The 17,825-nt window shown below is 35.5% G+C and overlaps 1 protein-coding gene across 4 annotated transcripts in view; it reads left to right on the plus strand.

Moving 5' to 3' along the window:
- Positions 1–17,825, plus strand: part of Robo1 (roundabout guidance receptor 1) — a 423,922-nt gene that overhangs the window by 256,894 nt on the left and 149,203 nt on the right. For all 4 annotated transcript variants that reach the window (XM_023724107.1, XM_023724108.1, XM_004639080.2 and 1 more), the window contains exon 3: positions 5,524–5,681. In XM_023724107.1, the coding sequence (XP_023579875.1) occupies positions 5,524–5,681 (158 nt within the window). The remainder of the gene's footprint in view (positions 1–5,523; positions 5,682–17,825) is intronic.

Here is a 17,825-nt window from a genome sequence, read left to right on the forward strand (position 1 = left end):
TAGTGGCTTTTAGTATACTGAACCTATGCTGAATTTCTGGGATATTGACTATTATATGTCTAGGTGTGGTTTTAATTGGGTTGATGTTATTTGGAGTTCTATATGATTTGGTTACCTGAATGTCAGATTGTTTCCCCATATTTGGGAAGTTTTCTGATATTACTTCTGTCCATATTCTTTTTATATCATTTGTATTGATTCCTTTTTCATTGATGCCTGTTAGTCTTACATTGTTCATCTTTGCATTGTCTTGTAGATGTTGAATTATTTTTTCCTGCATCCTAGTTGCTTTTAAGAGATCTTTTCTTACCTTTTCACTAGCTGCAATGGTGTCTTCAAGGTCTGAAAGTCTATTTTCACTTTCATTCAAATGGTTTTGCCAGTTTGTGATTGAGATTTTAATTTCCTGTATAGCATTTTGAATTTTTTTCATCCATTCTATTTCTTTCCTATATTGTTCATTCAAGGATTTCATCATTTTTCTATTCTCTATTTTTTATCAGTGTCTTCTTTAAAAGCACTTAGTACTTCTTTCATTATAGTTATCATTTCTTTTTTTACTTCAGAAATTATTTATAATCTGATTTTCTCTATACATTTCTGCAGTTGTTTCTTTACTTTAGATGCTGTTATTTCAGAAATTTCAGGTGTGTGATTTCCAATTTCTTCTATGCTGTTGTCTCCTGCCTGCATTTGTTCTGGGTGGGTTTGGGGCCTGAGGATGTATTTTATTCCTTATCTTTGTCATTTTATATAGCGCTGTCTTCTGACCTTTGGTATAGAGCTTTGATAGAGTTACTATCTTAGCACCAGGTCCGGATCTACCAAGGTCAAACTCATCCAGATGAGTGTGGCTTGGGTCTGGCTGCTGTGCTCCACTTTTTCCTGCTGCAGCCCTCGGAGGTGAACCTACTGTGCCACACTGGCAAGATGTTCTGCTCCTGGATCGGCTGAGTGGTTCTTGCCTCTGGCCTCTCTGTAGGGAGTTGTGCCGCAGGGTTTCACAGCAGGCTTGTCTGGTAGAGGAAGTTCCACTCACATTCTGGGCCTGGCCACTGACTGGAATGAAGATCCTGCAGACCCCAGGTGATCTCACTCATGCCAGACTTAGGCTCTGGGTCAAATGAGGATCCAGCAGGCTCTGGGCTGCGTCCCTCACTCCGGGCCTGGCTTCTGGGTCGAATGTAGTGGATTATATTAAAACTGATCCATATGACTGCTCAGGGGAAACATTTATCACTTCACCTCTATTGCATCAGAAAGGGGTTGATATGATAATTATATGATACTTCCAAACACTGTGTTAAAACCAGATAGATGTGCAGCTTGATGGAGAAAGGTCCTTTACAGACTGAAAATCTGAATTCTTCCTCGGGCACTGTCTCATTCAATCCTTATCGCTCATTTGTGCAGTGAAACTAACAAACTCATATTATTCTAAGCTAATTATGAGGATTAAATGAATGGAGACTTAGTAGAGTATGTGACGGAGTAAAGACAAAACATCAGCCATTGCTACAATCATTGTTATAGCTGACATCACTTTTAGAACTCTGTTTATATTTTTAATGTCCTTCTCTCTCTTCCCCTAATACAATTTAATGTATGAATTTCTAAACCAAAATGTTTGGACCACACAGGCTTCTAATTGCACTAAGTTTGTATCATTCATGAAGTCTTGGGCATTATAATTCACAAATATTCATCATACGATTAGAAGATAAAATGAATGCAGGAGGACTTCAGCCTTCTAGAGTGGATAGTTACAGGACTTCATTGCAGGTGTGTGCCATCCTCAGGTAGCCAGTCCTCTGCTAGAATGGTGTGAATCTACTGGAGACACGATGGTTGGATAGGAGAGTTGCATTTTATTCTTTTAACTTTTATTTTTGTTAGTGCATCTTTGTGCTACGTAATGATTACATTCTTCGTGGGATGTTGCACAATAATAACGTGGTATCAAAAAACCAGAGTAACCACGGTGTGGTGCAACATGTCTGTAATCCCAGCAGGTGGGAGGCTGAGGCAAAAGGATTTCCCCAAGTTTGAGGCCAACCTGGGCTATATAATGACTTTCAGGTGAGCCTGAACTACACAGCAAGACCATGTCTCAACCCCTGCTCCCCAAAAATGATAACGCACTGGAATGCAGGATACCTGTATTTTGTTCTGATTTTTGCCATGTGACACAGGCTGATGGAAAATTTCCTGTGGCTTATTTTCCTCAATTACATGATGGATTTGATATTGTTGAATATGCCTAACTGTTCTATAATGCTGTATTTGTTTCAATTTTAAAACTTTTTACATTGCTTTGAATGTTTTATTTTTTTACCAATATTAATGTCTTTATTGGACTTAGAAGACTACAGCTATTGTTTTCTGTGTGCCTCATATCTTCTTACCATTATGAAGATAGGTTTCATGCATAACAGTAAATTTTTATTTTCTGGAAACAAGCTTACTTAGTTTGAAAATTAAATTAAAATTTGTGTAAAGTTTTTCAGAAAAAAATACTAGTTGCATGCTGTCACTTGTTTTCAAGAGTAATTGCAGCTAAAAGACAAACTAGAAGATTCAAAGATTCAGTAATACTTATGTTTTTCTGTAATTTAACTGGAAAAAATGAAAAGCTGTTGGGCTGTAATAAAAGCACACACATAAGGAAGACACATAATGAGGTTATAATACTGTAGTGACTTGTGTGATTTGACACCTTTTTAGGTGTCATTTGTTAGAGCATAGTATAATATTCTTTGCTCTTTTTTAATAGTATTAAATTTTCTTTTGGAAATTTTGCATGGAAAATGTTCACAATATTCAAATAAAGAAGCAATAGGAAATTGATACTTAAAGAAGATTAATTAAAGGAGAAAATGTGAAGTTTTTAAAAAGATACGTGTGTTGGAATATTCGTAGATGCTACATATTCTTCCATGATGCTAACAATTGCTTAAATTTCATTTTTATTTTAATAATGCAGAAATCAAGAAAATTGGGCAAATTCACTAAATGCTTTTAGCATTTTATTTTGTGACACTATGTTTCCTCAAAAGAAAATATTCAAGATAAGTATAAGGAAGAAGTACTGCTTCATGAAAAAAGAAGACAATCCTAAATTCATAACTTGGTGCAGGTTTTGCCCGCAGCCATATGCGATACTAAAGTTTAATGCTTTACAGCTGCAGAAATAATTGCATGAGCATTATCTAAACAACAATCTTTAATGGATTTCATTTTGTAAGCTGTTCATTATATTATGTAAAAGCACCCATAATATACTAAATGGGGAAAATAGTTTGATTTATCTGACTTAGAGCTTTAATATAGGTTTTTAAGAATTTTTTATTATTTATTGGTTTATTTGAGATAGGATCTCAGTACATAAAATGTAGTATTAACAAGTTGTGTTCAGGCCTTCCACAAAGTGTGGCAAATTATGTACTTTTATTTGGGAAGTAATTTCATATTAGTATTTGTTTTGTTTTGTTTTGTTCTGTTTTGAGTGGAACCGGGGATTGAACTCAGGCCCTTGCGCTTGCCAGGGAAGCGCTTATTCCACTGAGCCATCTCCCCAGCCCCCCATATTAGTATTTCAGGGGTGTTAAAACTTTTCAAAGATCTTGTCCTAAATTACCAACTTGATCCCCCCTCCCCACCGAAAAAGCATATGAGTGCTTGACAAGGTCAGTTCATTTATTTTTTCTATAAACCTTGCATGTTATTTTCAGCAAATCCTTAACACCTAACGCTAATATGAGCTTATTAATAATGAAAGTCTTCATGTTCTATTCTTTTATTATGTGGCAGCAATAAGCAGAGTTTGCAGTTCAAGAAAGCTTATTTTTGTGCCAATTTGTGTTACTCGTAGCTTAGAGGATTGAGTTAGAATTACAATAGAGCAGCACAGTTATAGCTCCCTGGTTTTGTCTTTTATCATTCTTTCCAAAGATAAGGAAGGAGGAGTTGTCCTTGAAGTAGAATTTTTCAGCCATTAATATACTCATGTTGGGCACAGCATATCTCAGCAGACAGGTTAAAAGAGGAGCTTCAAATAATATCATGGTTTACTGACACAGTACAGAGGAAGGCCACGTGAAGAACTTGCCAAGAGAAATGCAAACTTTTTAAATCTATAAATGTGTTTGAAGTATTGAAACTATAACTGCAAAATGGCATTTTAATAATAGCATATAAATTCTAAACATTGTAATGTTTTATCTACCAAGATAAGATGCTGGTGGAATGTATAGACATCCGTGCATTCTACAACTGTAGTATCAAATTTAGTTCAATAGATTATAAAGTAAATAATGTTTTACGTGCCAAATTTGTATACTTAGCATACCAATAGCCTTTTTATGTATTCTATGAAGTTACTAAAATGGCCCACAGTTTATTATGCTCAGAATTAAGGAAAATAGTGTGAGAGAATTTAAATAGTTAATTGTTTTTGAGATTTTTAAACTGATACATATATGTATGTATTTATTTATACATTCCTGTTTTGTAAATAAGGAAACAATAAGAAATGGTTTTAAATTTAAATTATCAGGTACACAACAGAGCTGTGATCACAGACTAATGCTGACTATTTCATGACCTCTTGCTGTTATCAAGATACTATGCATAATATCATTTTATAAATTTTTTGGAGTATATATTTGGTAATATTGCACATTTTATTGCAAATTAATAGTTTGTTTATTTTATAGTATGTTACTTATTTCACAGTATGTAATTATATGATAGAATCCAGTTGGGATTTGTTAATTACCTGTTTCCTTCTCTGTATCATAATTGTAATATAAATGTGGTTGTTAATATCATTCATTCTAAATAAGTTTAATAATTAAATGAGATAGTACAAGATACCCCCAAATCTTAGGTCATGAATTCTAAGTACCACTGGTAGTATTGGTATTTTTATTATTGGTGTCTTCTAAGAATTTACCTCATTTGATTGATAATGAAAGAACACAGACAAAAATTTTAGAATAGTCACTTTGCAAACATGAGAAATTTTTATTTAAATATTAAATTGTCATAATGTAATCCAAATAAATTTTAAATATCTGTAAATCCTCTTTCATTTAAATGCATGCTTGTGTGTCCTTATCTTTTAGTGTGTTTATGTGTGCATAATTAAATTATACAAAACAGCATTCTGATTCATCAAATAAGTAGAAGAAAATTCAGTTGCATTCATTAACTTAGAGATGAGAAAAATATAAACAGTGGACAGAAAAGAAATGCAAGTTAGAAAGAGGCCAGAAGCTAATGATGAAGGTACAAAGCCACAGGCTACATTTACCCGCTGGCCTATGAGGAATAGGAAGTTATCCCTCCTGTGTTACCTCAGGCACAAGTATTGGCATCACCTTGCAGATGTCTGTGTGTAGATTAAAGCTGTATTGCAGTAGCTGATAATAGAAGTTTACTACCCTAGATGTCTCTTCCCCTGAAGCTGAGAGACACACTGTTACATATGTTGAATATAATGCTTTAATCCTGTTCCTACAGTACTGCGAGATGACTTCAGACAGAACCCTTCAGATGTCATGGTGGCTGTTGGGGAGCCTGCAGTAATGGAGTGCCAGCCCCCGCGAGGCCATCCGGAGCCTACCATTTCCTGGAAGAAGGACGGCTCTCCACTGGACGATAAAGATGAAAGGATAACTGTAAGTGTCTCACTCGACAGCAGAGAATATCTGCGTGCCTTACTGTACATACCTTCCCCAAAGAAAAGGAGAAAATCAAAGCAGATTTTTAGATAAGGATTGCATTTGCTCACTTTCAGTTCTTCTTTTAAAAATATATTTCAGTTCTCCCTGAATGGACATGAAAATGTGTGTAGAAAATACATGGTGATTCATTCAAAGATCAGTAGATGAAAAACTGTAATTTGTACTTTAACGTTTTACAACTAATGTTTTAGGTGGATTTAATTATTATTATAATTCAGAACTTATAGCATTTCTATACATTATAGTTATAACAATTTCTTCTAAAAATATCAGCTATATAGTTAGAATATTTCCAAAAGTTCTTTGTGAAAAATAAAAATCTTATTCTGAATGATAGCCAATGATGAGTTCATTTCATTATATAATACAATTGTGTAACTGGATTTCGGCTCTCAGAGTTCTGCACCACTATGAATGATAAAATCTTGAAGTTGTTTTTCCATGTAATTGGTTTTTACAGGGTCTCACTACGCAGCTGGGACTTGTAGTGATCTTCCTGTTTTCGGCCTCCCAGCACTGGGTTTATAGACTCGTGCCACCACACCTGGTCTCAGTCGCTGGCTCAGTGTATCTGGGGCCATTGCGGCATATGGTGCCTGGGCTCGAACCCCAGTTCTTGCTCTTGCCGAAGCAGATGCTTAGTCTACTGAGCTGTCACTGGCCCAATGACAGGAACTGTAGTTTTCCTTTTTCTTCCTGACAGCATTGATTGCACACAAGGTCTTCACTTTTCTGTCTTATAATTTGTTCATGGAAACAGCTCATTCAACCAAGCTGTCATTGACTATATCTGTTCAGTATTCCATTTTAAAATTTCCTTTGATTGTGTGATTTCCATGACATGTCTCCATTGTGGATTTATTCACCATGTTTAAAGCTCCCTAGGTGAGTGTGCGCACTGCTAAAGCTAAAGAACAGAATTGTAAGGCGGATATTATGAATGTAATAAATGCTTGACCTTATCAGATATAAAAGTTACATTTCTTATTATATAGGTCTTGCTTTATCTTGATCTTAACCATCCAGCAGAAAAGTATAAAATCAAGGTATATAAAATAAAATCATATTAATATGCTGAGCTGTAAAAGGCTCTAGTAAACAACTTCAGTGGACAACCCCCTACTATTGTGGACTGCTGGACTGTGTTGGATTGTTTAGCTGAATTCAAGCACCTATAATATTTAGATGCCAATAGAATACCCATCTCTGACAAGACTGAACAAAAAATAGGATACAAAGGAAGGATCATTTTGTATCTGTATATACAGAATCATTAGGATAGATATACAGCTACTTTCACTTAATTCAAGAAGAAAGATTTGTAGTAATAGTGTTTGGACAGGATATCCTGTCTGCTTCTTTTACTACGGATAACCACTAAGAAGATAACAATGTACAATGTATTAATTATTGAAACTGTCCTATTAATCAGCTTTGAAACTGTCTCATTGATATTTGTTTCTCAATAAAATAAAATAAATTTAAAAATAAAAATAAAATAAATGCATTCCTTACTACTGAACAGCTAGTAGCCTGTTAGCATGATAGAAAATTTAACAGTAGTCAAGGATGTGGCAGGCAAGATCTTAGGGATCTGAAGAACAACCCAAGCATTTTTTTTTCTGCTCTGATCCAAATTAGATTGATTCTATAAAAGGAATTTTATAACTCTAGGTGTAGAGTAAGCATGTCCCAACTTTACTTTAGAAATGTGTGGGAAAGTCAAATGATGGAATGAAAACTACAAGTAAATGCTTTGGTTTAGACCATGAACTCAGTTGCCCTGGGGACAGAAGAGTATAGGGATAAAAGCTTCTCTGGTTAGTGCTGATATTTCTTTTATATACAATTAAGATAAGAACATTCTGCTTCTAGAAACATATTCCAGATCCCTTAAATAATATTATTTATAAATATATGTCCTTGTCTTAAAAAGTCAAACGTATTGAAACCTTTATTACTCTTGATTTCCTTATGTCTCTCCTGCTTACCCGCTTCATACTAATCAGTGACAAAATTCTCCAAACTGAAGATGTGGTGCTAAAAAGTCATAGTCTTTGTGGACTTTATAAACAGAGCTAAGGAAACACAATATAAAGTTTGCCAAATTATAACAAATCCTTGAAAAGTAGTCAACACATAGAGGGATTCATTAGAGGTTGGGTGAGACTGACATTTTATATAGGCTACTCAGAGAATACCTCACCTAAAATCCTGAAAAATATGGATGAAGGGAACCATACATTTGTCCAGAAAAGTTTGTGGTAAATGAAACAGCAAATGCTAAAATCTTAAGGTGTGATCTGCCTGATGCTTTACTAAAGGGCAAAGAATGAGTGTGGGCTAACAGAGTGCAGGGGAGCTGTGCTGCCCTGGCACAGGGGTGGGTGAGGTGGTGACCGGAAGCCACACTGTGCTAGTGCCCTGCAGCTGTTGTAGGTTCTTTGGCTTCTCCTATCAGAAAGGTGGGAAGGATCACAGGCTACTCAGAGGAACTTTCTGGTGTGTGGAGATCACACTTTAAGTGAAAAGTAAGGAAACCAGTTGGAAGTTTCTTGAAGGATCCAAGCAAAAGATAAATGGTGGGCTGCAACCATCTGTTAAAAGCGGAGGGAGTGAGAAGTGGTTTGGTTAGCCAATAAAATAAGCCAAAAATTAAATGAGGCTTAGGAGGTAAAGCCGAGTGAAGGGTTATCTTCACTGATGTGTCTGAGAAAGTGAAGTTATGTCAGCTATTTACATCACAGGGGCTAAGGGTGTGGCTCTGTGGGTGAACATTTGCCTACCCTGCCAGAGGCTCATAGTTTAATTCTCATTACTGAAAAAAAAATAATAATTACAGGTTCTTGGTTGAAGGAGAACGTTTTAGACTGGAAATTTTAGAATGCTTATGAGATATCCAAGAATATTTGTCAAATAGGCAGTTGTGTAGATGAGTCAGAATTTCAGAGCTGAGGTGGAGGCTGGAGAAAAAATTAGGTTGTGGTAGGCGTACAAGTACTCATTACTAATGAAAGGCTTCATTTCCAACTTCCTTGCCCTTGAGGAGGCCTATGTGACTTGTTTCAGCTTCATGACTTGTTAGTAAAGAAAATGACTGCAGTTGAGTGAGCCTGACATATGCTCTTTTTACTGCTATAAACCCAGGGAAGCTTCATGTTTTAGGTAGAGGAAAAGCACCTACAGAGCCAGAGCCCCTTGCTTCCACTCAGCTGCCTAGGAGCACCCCATACCTCTGTCTTCCTGGTATGAACACATAGGCAAACAGTGAGTTTCTACTGGCTTAAAAGTCACTGAGAATGTCTTACCACAGCATAACATAGCCTACTGTATGAATATAGAACTCATCAATGCATACATTTTATTTAAAATTTGGAGACTGACAACATTAAGGGAGAGAATACAGATAAAAAGGACATGAGCTCTACTGTTAGCTTTCAGGGAGAAGATGCAGAAAAAGCTGCAGATACTGAAAAGATGCAATCAGGTTGAAAGAAGGAAACCCAGTGGCCAGCCAAGTAAAGACAGTTTTTAATGGGGTGGAACTGACCGAGTCAGCTGGTCCTCACAGAACTGAATGATAGGAGAACTAAAAATTGACCGCTGGAGTTAGCAACGTGGTGGTGGTCAGTCATGGATGACCCTACGGAAAGCCCTTCAGGGGGCAAGTGGGAGCTAAAATGTTGCTGAACTGGTCGAAGATTACAACCGGACACACAGTGTGCACAATGCTTTTTGTATTGTATTTTAGATAGTAGATAAAAATGATTGTAGTCTCAAATTTTGAAAGATCTCAGTTAATCCACAATGACATGTTTTGTGTGCATTCCTGTGTGTATTAATACTTGTAATATTACCAGCTTAAAACCCCATAATAAATTTGATTTAAAATTAATTCTTGGGACTTCTTGCTGTGCTGTATATTGAATTAGACAAAATTTTATGGCTCATGCCAAAATATTTATCAAATCTTCATTTACTATTTCTGCCTAGAGGGATCAGTCCTTTAACTAAAAAGAGCTTCAGTTCATAGTCTCATCAGTTAGTTTGAAATCAAAATAAGAATGCCTTCCAATCAGTAATAAAACAAGTTAGAGTTGTAATAACCTATGGCTGTGAAGTAATGCCAACCTGGTAACGTATAAATAATTTTAGAATCATTTAAATGTTGCCAGAATGATGATCCTTAAAAGTGTTCCATATGCCAGGAAGTTGTAACATCTGAAACTTCTACTATTTCTAAGACCATCTGTGTGTTTTGTATAAATTATAACTTGAATTGATAAAACAGTAGAGGTAAAAAGCACATTTATACATTAGTGGCGATGAATACATTATAAAATCAGCAGTTTGGTTTCAAAAGCACTGTTCTTACTTAGATCATAATTGCTTTTGTTTAGTTTCTTCCTTTAGGCGAAATGAAAATTGAGTAATTAAAACAAAAAATGTACATCGTAAATAGAATGCATGACATTATTTCCAATTCTTTCGAAACTTGAAAATAAATTTTTAAGAGATGTTGGTTTTAGATATTTCCTGTGATTTTCCTTTCTCAGGCTTTGTATGCAAATGGTTGTTTTCATTTATATCGCTACTGTACTTTGCCAGATGGGTTAAGTACCAACAAACAGAAGATTAAACCACATAACTTCTTTGGGGAAGGCAGCTGAAGAGCACACAGTCATTGCAACAGTTTTGGTGATAGGAATTTCTAGAGCTCTTTAATGTGGCAGTTTTCTTTGATGAAAATCTTAAGTACACCCCTCCCAGCCTGAGAACAAAGACACACCCTGCAAAACTGAGAACTGTGTAATTAAACTGTCGCTGCACCTGTATTTTTATATTCAGTCATTTCTTTTTTACATCGATCTGTACTCTGAGCCAAATTTTAAATCCATGATGATTACAAATCAGAAATATATAAATAACATTTTCTGAATTTCCCATATAACAAGAGAATCTTGTAAAACTCTTTTGGCATGGATTTTGTAGGATAAAAGAGGCTTTTGATGATGTTTGTCTGTAGTAGTCTTTTTTCTAGATGTGAGTTTGTGTTAGAAATAGAGGTTTAATTAGCTGCTTGCATTGCATTCATTTACTTCGTATGTTTGAGGTTTACTTATAATCATCATTATTAATAAATGAACTTTTTTCTAAGATGCATCAGAGAACTGGAGCCTTCTCTTTGATGTACATGAACATGCATGTAAACATCAGAAAAAGTGATGCAACTTTTGTACTTTACTATGTTTCGAAAATATTGCATTTAAGTTCAAGATGTTTTGTCAGAGTGCAGCAAACAGAATATCAGTCAACACTGGGGAAACCATTAGAATAATGCTTTCTGATTCATTTGAAAAAACAAAATTACCCTAGAATTAAAGAAAAAATTACCTTCAGTTTAAAGCAGACATCAGAATTTTTTTCCTAAACTATGAAAGGTCTCTGGTGTTCTTAGTGAATGGCCATTTAAGGAGTATATGGAGTAAAAGCTGGTATGCAGAACAGGAAAGGCCCCAGGAATGATTAGGATAATTCTGATTTTGGGGATGGAGTGAGTACCATTAGTAAAAAGAAGAAAAACCTACTAAAATCACAACATTGTAAAAAGATCCTAAGTTTATTTAAAACTTTGCCACTTATAATTGTCAACTTGGTTGAATTTAATATTATTATATTAGTAAAAAGATAAAATTATATATATATATATGTATATATCAGCACAGTGTTGGGGACATTACACACAATGTTACAATGTCACAGGCATCAGTTTGCCAATGTTTATTAAATCTGTAAAACAAACAACATCCTGGTGGTAGCAATAGGAATTATAGCCATAAAGATGGACAGAAGGAGATAATTTCAAATGGAAAATGGTTTATAAAAACACTTGCTTACTTGATTTTTATAAGCATAAGAATAAATGTATGCATGAACTAAAAATATAAAGGTACGCAGTAGGACACACAGTATCATTCATGACGCAGTCCACGCTCTGTCTGTGAGCTCTGTATCCACGGTTTCAGCTGACCTCATATGCAGCATACTCAGAAAAATAAATGCACCTGTAAGTAACACATACAGACCTTTCCAATTATTATTTCCTAAAATGCAGCCTATCAACCATTGAATGATACCTATAATGGATTAAATATTATAAGGAATCAAGTGGAGATATAAAGTAGATAGGGTCATATGATAGGCTATCTGCAAATACCTCCCACTTTGTATAAAATATTTGAACATTCATGAATTTTGATAACTGTGGTGGGTTGCAGAACCCTTGTGGATACCGTTTGTTAAACAACTGTATGTGAATAAACTTAGCACAATTTTACAGTGGGATTGCAAGACTACACACTACATTAAGAAATAGTAGGTGTGTGCATTTGCCTATGACTATTGATGACTAGAAATTAAATCTTTTCAGATTAGCAAATAAGTCATCTAAGTAATGTATTTCATAGGAACAATAGTAAATTCTCATACCTGGCACCTATAAAATATGAAATAAATGTTTATAGAATGCTTCAAGTTAATATTTTCAGTCTTGTCTTCAATTCTTCTGCATAAGTGTATCATCTAAATGAATTAAAAGCCATTTCAATTTGTTCTACCAAAAATTTTTTAATCAATGTGTAAAATTTTAGAAGTGGTTACTATAGGAACGTGCAACAGCTCTGCTATATATTAGATATTTTAAATTGTCTTATTTCATTTACTTAATACTCAACAATCAAACTATTTCTTTTTCCCTGGGAAAAGGAGTAAGATGACATTGTGGATGATGCTGATGAGAGTGTCAGTGATGGTGACAATAGCAGTGGTGATGATGAAGGTAGTGATGACAGTAACATTTTGACGCAGCCTTGACTTTGTGCTAGACCCATCTTAAGCGCTCTAAGCATATTGATGAGGTTAAGCCCCACAACACTGTCAGGAAAACATTAAACAATATGCTTAACCATACAGGAGTGAAACTCGGGCGGGACCTGGGTTTTCTTTACTGGTAACACCTTCTGTAGTATTCCACAGATGTTAGTATATCCACAGACATACTGACACACTGTTCCTACACACTTCAGCTCAAGGTAACAGCATCTCTTAGTTCACACTGTAAAATGTTGCCTTTTATTTGCAATACTTTGGAAACGCTCTGGCAGTTTTCAGACAGGGACTTTTTACTGTTCAAAATTTAGCTTATATTGTCTCCATTAATGAACTCTATAACAAAAAGATCTATAACATATCAACAGTTCAGTAATTTTACAAAAGATGGGTCAAGAATGACCAGGTTAGCACACCATCCGGCCACTGAACCTGGGCATGGTGACATGTATCCATAATCCTAGAACTGAGGATGCTGAGACAGGAGGATCACTATGAGTCCAAGTTGTGTAGTGAGACCTTGTACCAAATAAATACCAGATAAATGAATGAATGAATGAATGAATGAATGAATGAATGAATAAATATATTATTACAAAAAAGAATGGTCAAGTTCAATCAAAGATTGTAGCTCACACAAATTGGAGGCAAATTTTTTAGCTAGAAAATATATAAGAAACAATCTATGTAATAGACATAATTCTATTCACCATTTTTAGGGAAAGTTCAAATTTATGTTCAAAAATATTGTAAAGCCAGGTGCGGCGGCACCGTTGGAGCCTGTGGCAGGAGATTCCCAAGGTCAAACTTAGTCTAGGATACTTAGCAGCTTAGCAACTTTTTGAGACCTTGTCTGAAAAAAAAAAAAAAAAAAAGACTGGTGATAGAGCTCAGTGTGAAGGCCCTGGACTCAATTCTAGGTACTGCTGAATAATTAACCAATTAATTAATGAGTTATTCAAATGAATATACTTTATAGTTAACAATCCAAACAGGATTAGCCATATTCTAAAATAATCAATTACACATATTTTGAACATTGTGAGAACCTAAGCACTTATTAAAATATATAATGAATGAATAAAAAATACAGTGAAAGTATTATTTGTGTTGTACTTTGGTAATTGTATTAATAAAATAAAATCCAAAAACTAGCATATTAACAACATAATGTAGCCATAAGCTCAACTCTGAACTTCCAGATTTATTTCTTTATAATGACCTTGGTCATTTATGCTGTTGGTTTATTTTAGGATCTTAAAAGGAGCATCTTAAAGAACATTCATCAGTTTGTGTTTGAAATTGTCACTTGGTATGAGCCTTTAGGACATAAATATATTTTAATAGCATATTCTTCGAGAGGACCTGTGTCTTAAAATTTGTATGCTTCTTCCTGCTAATATCAAAATTGCATGTCACAAAATTCTGTAGATATGTGGTTTTTATTACTTGATAAAAAAATTAGATGCTAGATTTTTATAAGTCATATGTTTCCGGCAAAGCTATAGGCCAAATTGACATATTTTCTTTCTTTTTTTCTTTTGCTCTTTTTTTCCCAGCAATTTCATTTACTTACTGCTAAACTGAATAGAGATTATTTCATGCTTTGAGGTATGTGGGAAAAGTTTCATAGCTTGAATACATTTTGACATGATGAATAGGCATATTTAGCTTTTTGTGTGTGGGAGGGGGGATTTTTAACCTTAGATAGGATGTCTAGAAATGTCCCGATGTTAGCAGTAAAAATGCTGTTCCCAGGTTTCCTGTTAGTTATGGGAAAACAGATAGTTGGCCACTGTACCCCTAGATGGTTTAAATGAATGGCTCTTCGTGTTGGCGATATCGAATGGCAAGTCATATTCATGTAAGATAAGTAAAAATTAGCTAACAATAAATAAGAGGGCCTTATCTGTGCCACTGTTTTCATAACCAAAGATCTGAGAAGATGAAGATAGGAGAAAAGGTCAATTATACATTAAAAAATATTTAACCCTTGCTCTTCCCACGCTGAAGTGGCAGAGCTGTTTGAATGGAGAGTCAGAACTTCAGCAGTTCTGTTTTGCCTCCTGCGCTTCTGTGAAGGTTTCTTTGATTTCCCTTGTTGGTGTGATATTTTGGTTGAAAGCAGCTGACTCATATCCCATCCAAATCCCCAGTGTCCTCCAGATCCTTCACAACCTTGGCACTCGTCCCATTCCTCGCCAGTGCTTCCTTTCCCCTGATTCCCACATGTCTCTTTCCTGAGCCATCTGCTCCTCCTCCCTTCCTTCGATTCCTGCTTTCCTCTGGCCTTCCAATTTCTTTCATTGTTCGATGTCTGTTGCTTCCTTCCTCCTCCCTTCCCCTAGAGGAAATAAACACCATCGATATGGGTGATGTCATAGAGCCCCTTCCCTGAGAAGTTAAGTTCGTGTTCCTGCAGATAAATAGGTGACTTTGTCCTGTGAAGGTCAAAGGAAACCATGAATAGGCTGTGTTCTTGTCTATCACACAAGAAGTCAATGTGCATTACATAATTCATCCCTTCTAAAAGGTAAAATTATAACTTTTCATTTAAATATAGGTTAAATCAGTGCAATTCCATTGTAGCAGTGACTGGGTTGAAGAAATCAGTTTGAATTTATGTCATATTCCACTGCTTAGCTTCCAAATTTAATAATTAAAACAGTGAAGTAATAGAATAAAATTTAGGATTGGGTATATCAAACCAAATTATATAAAAAACCCCAAATTATAACTTCAGGCTGCAAACATTTACTAAATGTGTGAATACAGGGGAGACATTTGATGTTCATCAGTTTCACTGTTTACATCTGTGATCGAAATGCCAAAGACCGCATATGTCATTTCACTGTGTGGCGGGAATACAATGAAAAAATACGTGTCACTGCAAATGGTAAAGCATTCTAGATAGATTAGTAATGATATCTATGCTAGTAGACACGTATGATCTCTGGCTGTATTCAGTGATCAAAAATGGGATGGGAAAGGAAACTTAGGAAGTGCTTGTGCCAGAAAAATTCCAATTTTCCTGAATTAGCCAGAAAGTCATGTGAATGCACATTATAAGGCATACAGCATCGGATCTCCTCTGCAGATGTTTTGATCTACACCTGATTCATACCCATGAGAGTCTTCTAGCTGTCACAGGGGCGCCATGAGCATTCTATTAGGTGGATGTTATAGGTTTAAATTAATATCGAAGTTAAAAAGGTGATTAAAAGCCAGATGAGGTAGCACATACCTATGATGCCAGCACTTGTGATGCTGAGGCAGGAGCAGCACAAGCCCAAGGCCTGCCTAGTAAGTTCTAGAAACCTTGAACTATATAGAAAGATGCTGCCCCCTCAAAGGAAAAGAAGGAAAGGAAAGTGGTTCAAGTTATCTGCACATGATTGTCGTGCAGAGCAATAGTACTCTGTGAGTTCCATGAGGGAATGAAGCTCTGGTGCCCCTGTGTGCATGTCTTTCATGTAGAACAGCCTCTTCCTGCGCAATCCCCAGGGGAATTAAGCAGTTCTGTGGGCCACATGCAAAACCGGGTGGGCAAAGCCAGTGTGCATCCTAAGGAAGCTCCCAGCCCCTCCCACCGCGCTTTCAGTCTACTTAATTAATTGCACACACTCATCAAATGTCTGCAGGCTAAAAGAAGAAAAAAGAAAAGCCAAGAATTTCTGACCTAAATGTGAGGTTAAAGCATGCTTTTGAGAAGGTTAGAAGGTTTGTCCTTCTCAGTTTTAGCACATAGATAGCTTTAAACAACAATCCAGAACTAAACATAGTTCTGAGGGACATTTGGATGTTGTGCTAGATTTCATACAAAGGATGTACATTAAAGGTGCTAAGTTCTTTCCATAACAGTCAATGTATCTTCATGTACACTTTTTTGCTCTTGGTAGGTGTTGGTTTTAGCTACGTCACAGTTCACATCCTAGTGCAAAGGCAGCTTCATCAGAGTAGCCTTCTCCAAAACCACACCGCAGTCTCAAACCAAAACTGTGTTTCTTGTTATCAGTTACTTTTATTTGCACCAAGTATTCTTCCAATAATATGCTATAAATTATAATGTAAGGATTGCTTATCTAATCTCCATAAGACAGCTATGTTTTTCGTGTATGTACTGGTAGGAGCAGAATACATATTTCTTGAGCAAATGTTGAACAGAACAAATGAATACGAGTCGGACATAACGTCTTCTATTATACCCTAAATGGAGACGTTGCTGGTTTGGTTTTGTTAATTCCATTCTTAGGCAAAATTATGTATCGCTCCTTTTATTCTCATATAAAATGGAAAGCAAGTATCCTGTACCCCATACCTTTATTCTAAAACATAATTTGTTTGTCACTGACTTTGCAAAGAGGAAGTATTACTCAGATTAATTATGTGAGTCAATGTATTATTTAAGTGTGATTTATGGATATTCACAGAATGTTGAAGGGAGAGTGACTTGAGAAATTGTGAGCAGGCAAACTCCTTCATTTTTCAGAACAAAAGGCAAGCCAGGAAATTGATTTATCCTGTAACGTAATAGGTTAGTGTCACATCTGGAGCAAGAGCCAAACCTCTCACACCAGTGTTCTTCTATGTTTTGACTTTTCTGATGACAAACTGGACCTGCGCAACCCATCCAAAACATTTAGCTTTGATCATAATAGAGTGTAACAAAGAATTCACAGAAAAAGTGTTGTATGGGATTAATTTCATCTAATTTTGCCATTTGTTTTGTATCATAAATTCAATATGTCTTACTTTGAGCCAGTGTGGGAAACAGCATGTTTAAAAAGATAGGGATTAACAACTTTCTCTGTTTCTATCCTAGAAGGTGAAACCGTGGCCTGGTCTTATGTTGATTCAATTAATTATTCAGTATAATTTAAAAAATACAATTTATCCTATGTGATCAAATATCAGACTTCGTCTCATAGTTTCATTTTTAAAGTTACAGCAAGTTAAACTATAAGTTAATATTAATTTATCAATATATTTGTCAGTGTTTACCTGTGAGGTTTTGTTTTGACCTTAATCAAATCCTTTAATTTTTAAAAATATCAAGATGGTAATATTTTCCTCACTAATTTTCTAGGATCATTATGAGAATCAAGGCCTTGTAGTTGAAAGTGTTTTGAGGATTATCAATGACAGTCTCATCATAATGTTATTTTCAGTGCTTCTGTCTTGATGTTCCAT

This window comes from Octodon degus, unplaced genomic scaffold (genome assembly GCF_000260255.1).
Source record: "Octodon degus isolate 3935 unplaced genomic scaffold, OctDeg1.0 scaffold00106, whole genome shotgun sequence".
NCBI classification, from domain to species: Eukaryota; Metazoa; Chordata; class Mammalia; order Rodentia; family Octodontidae; genus Octodon; species Octodon degus.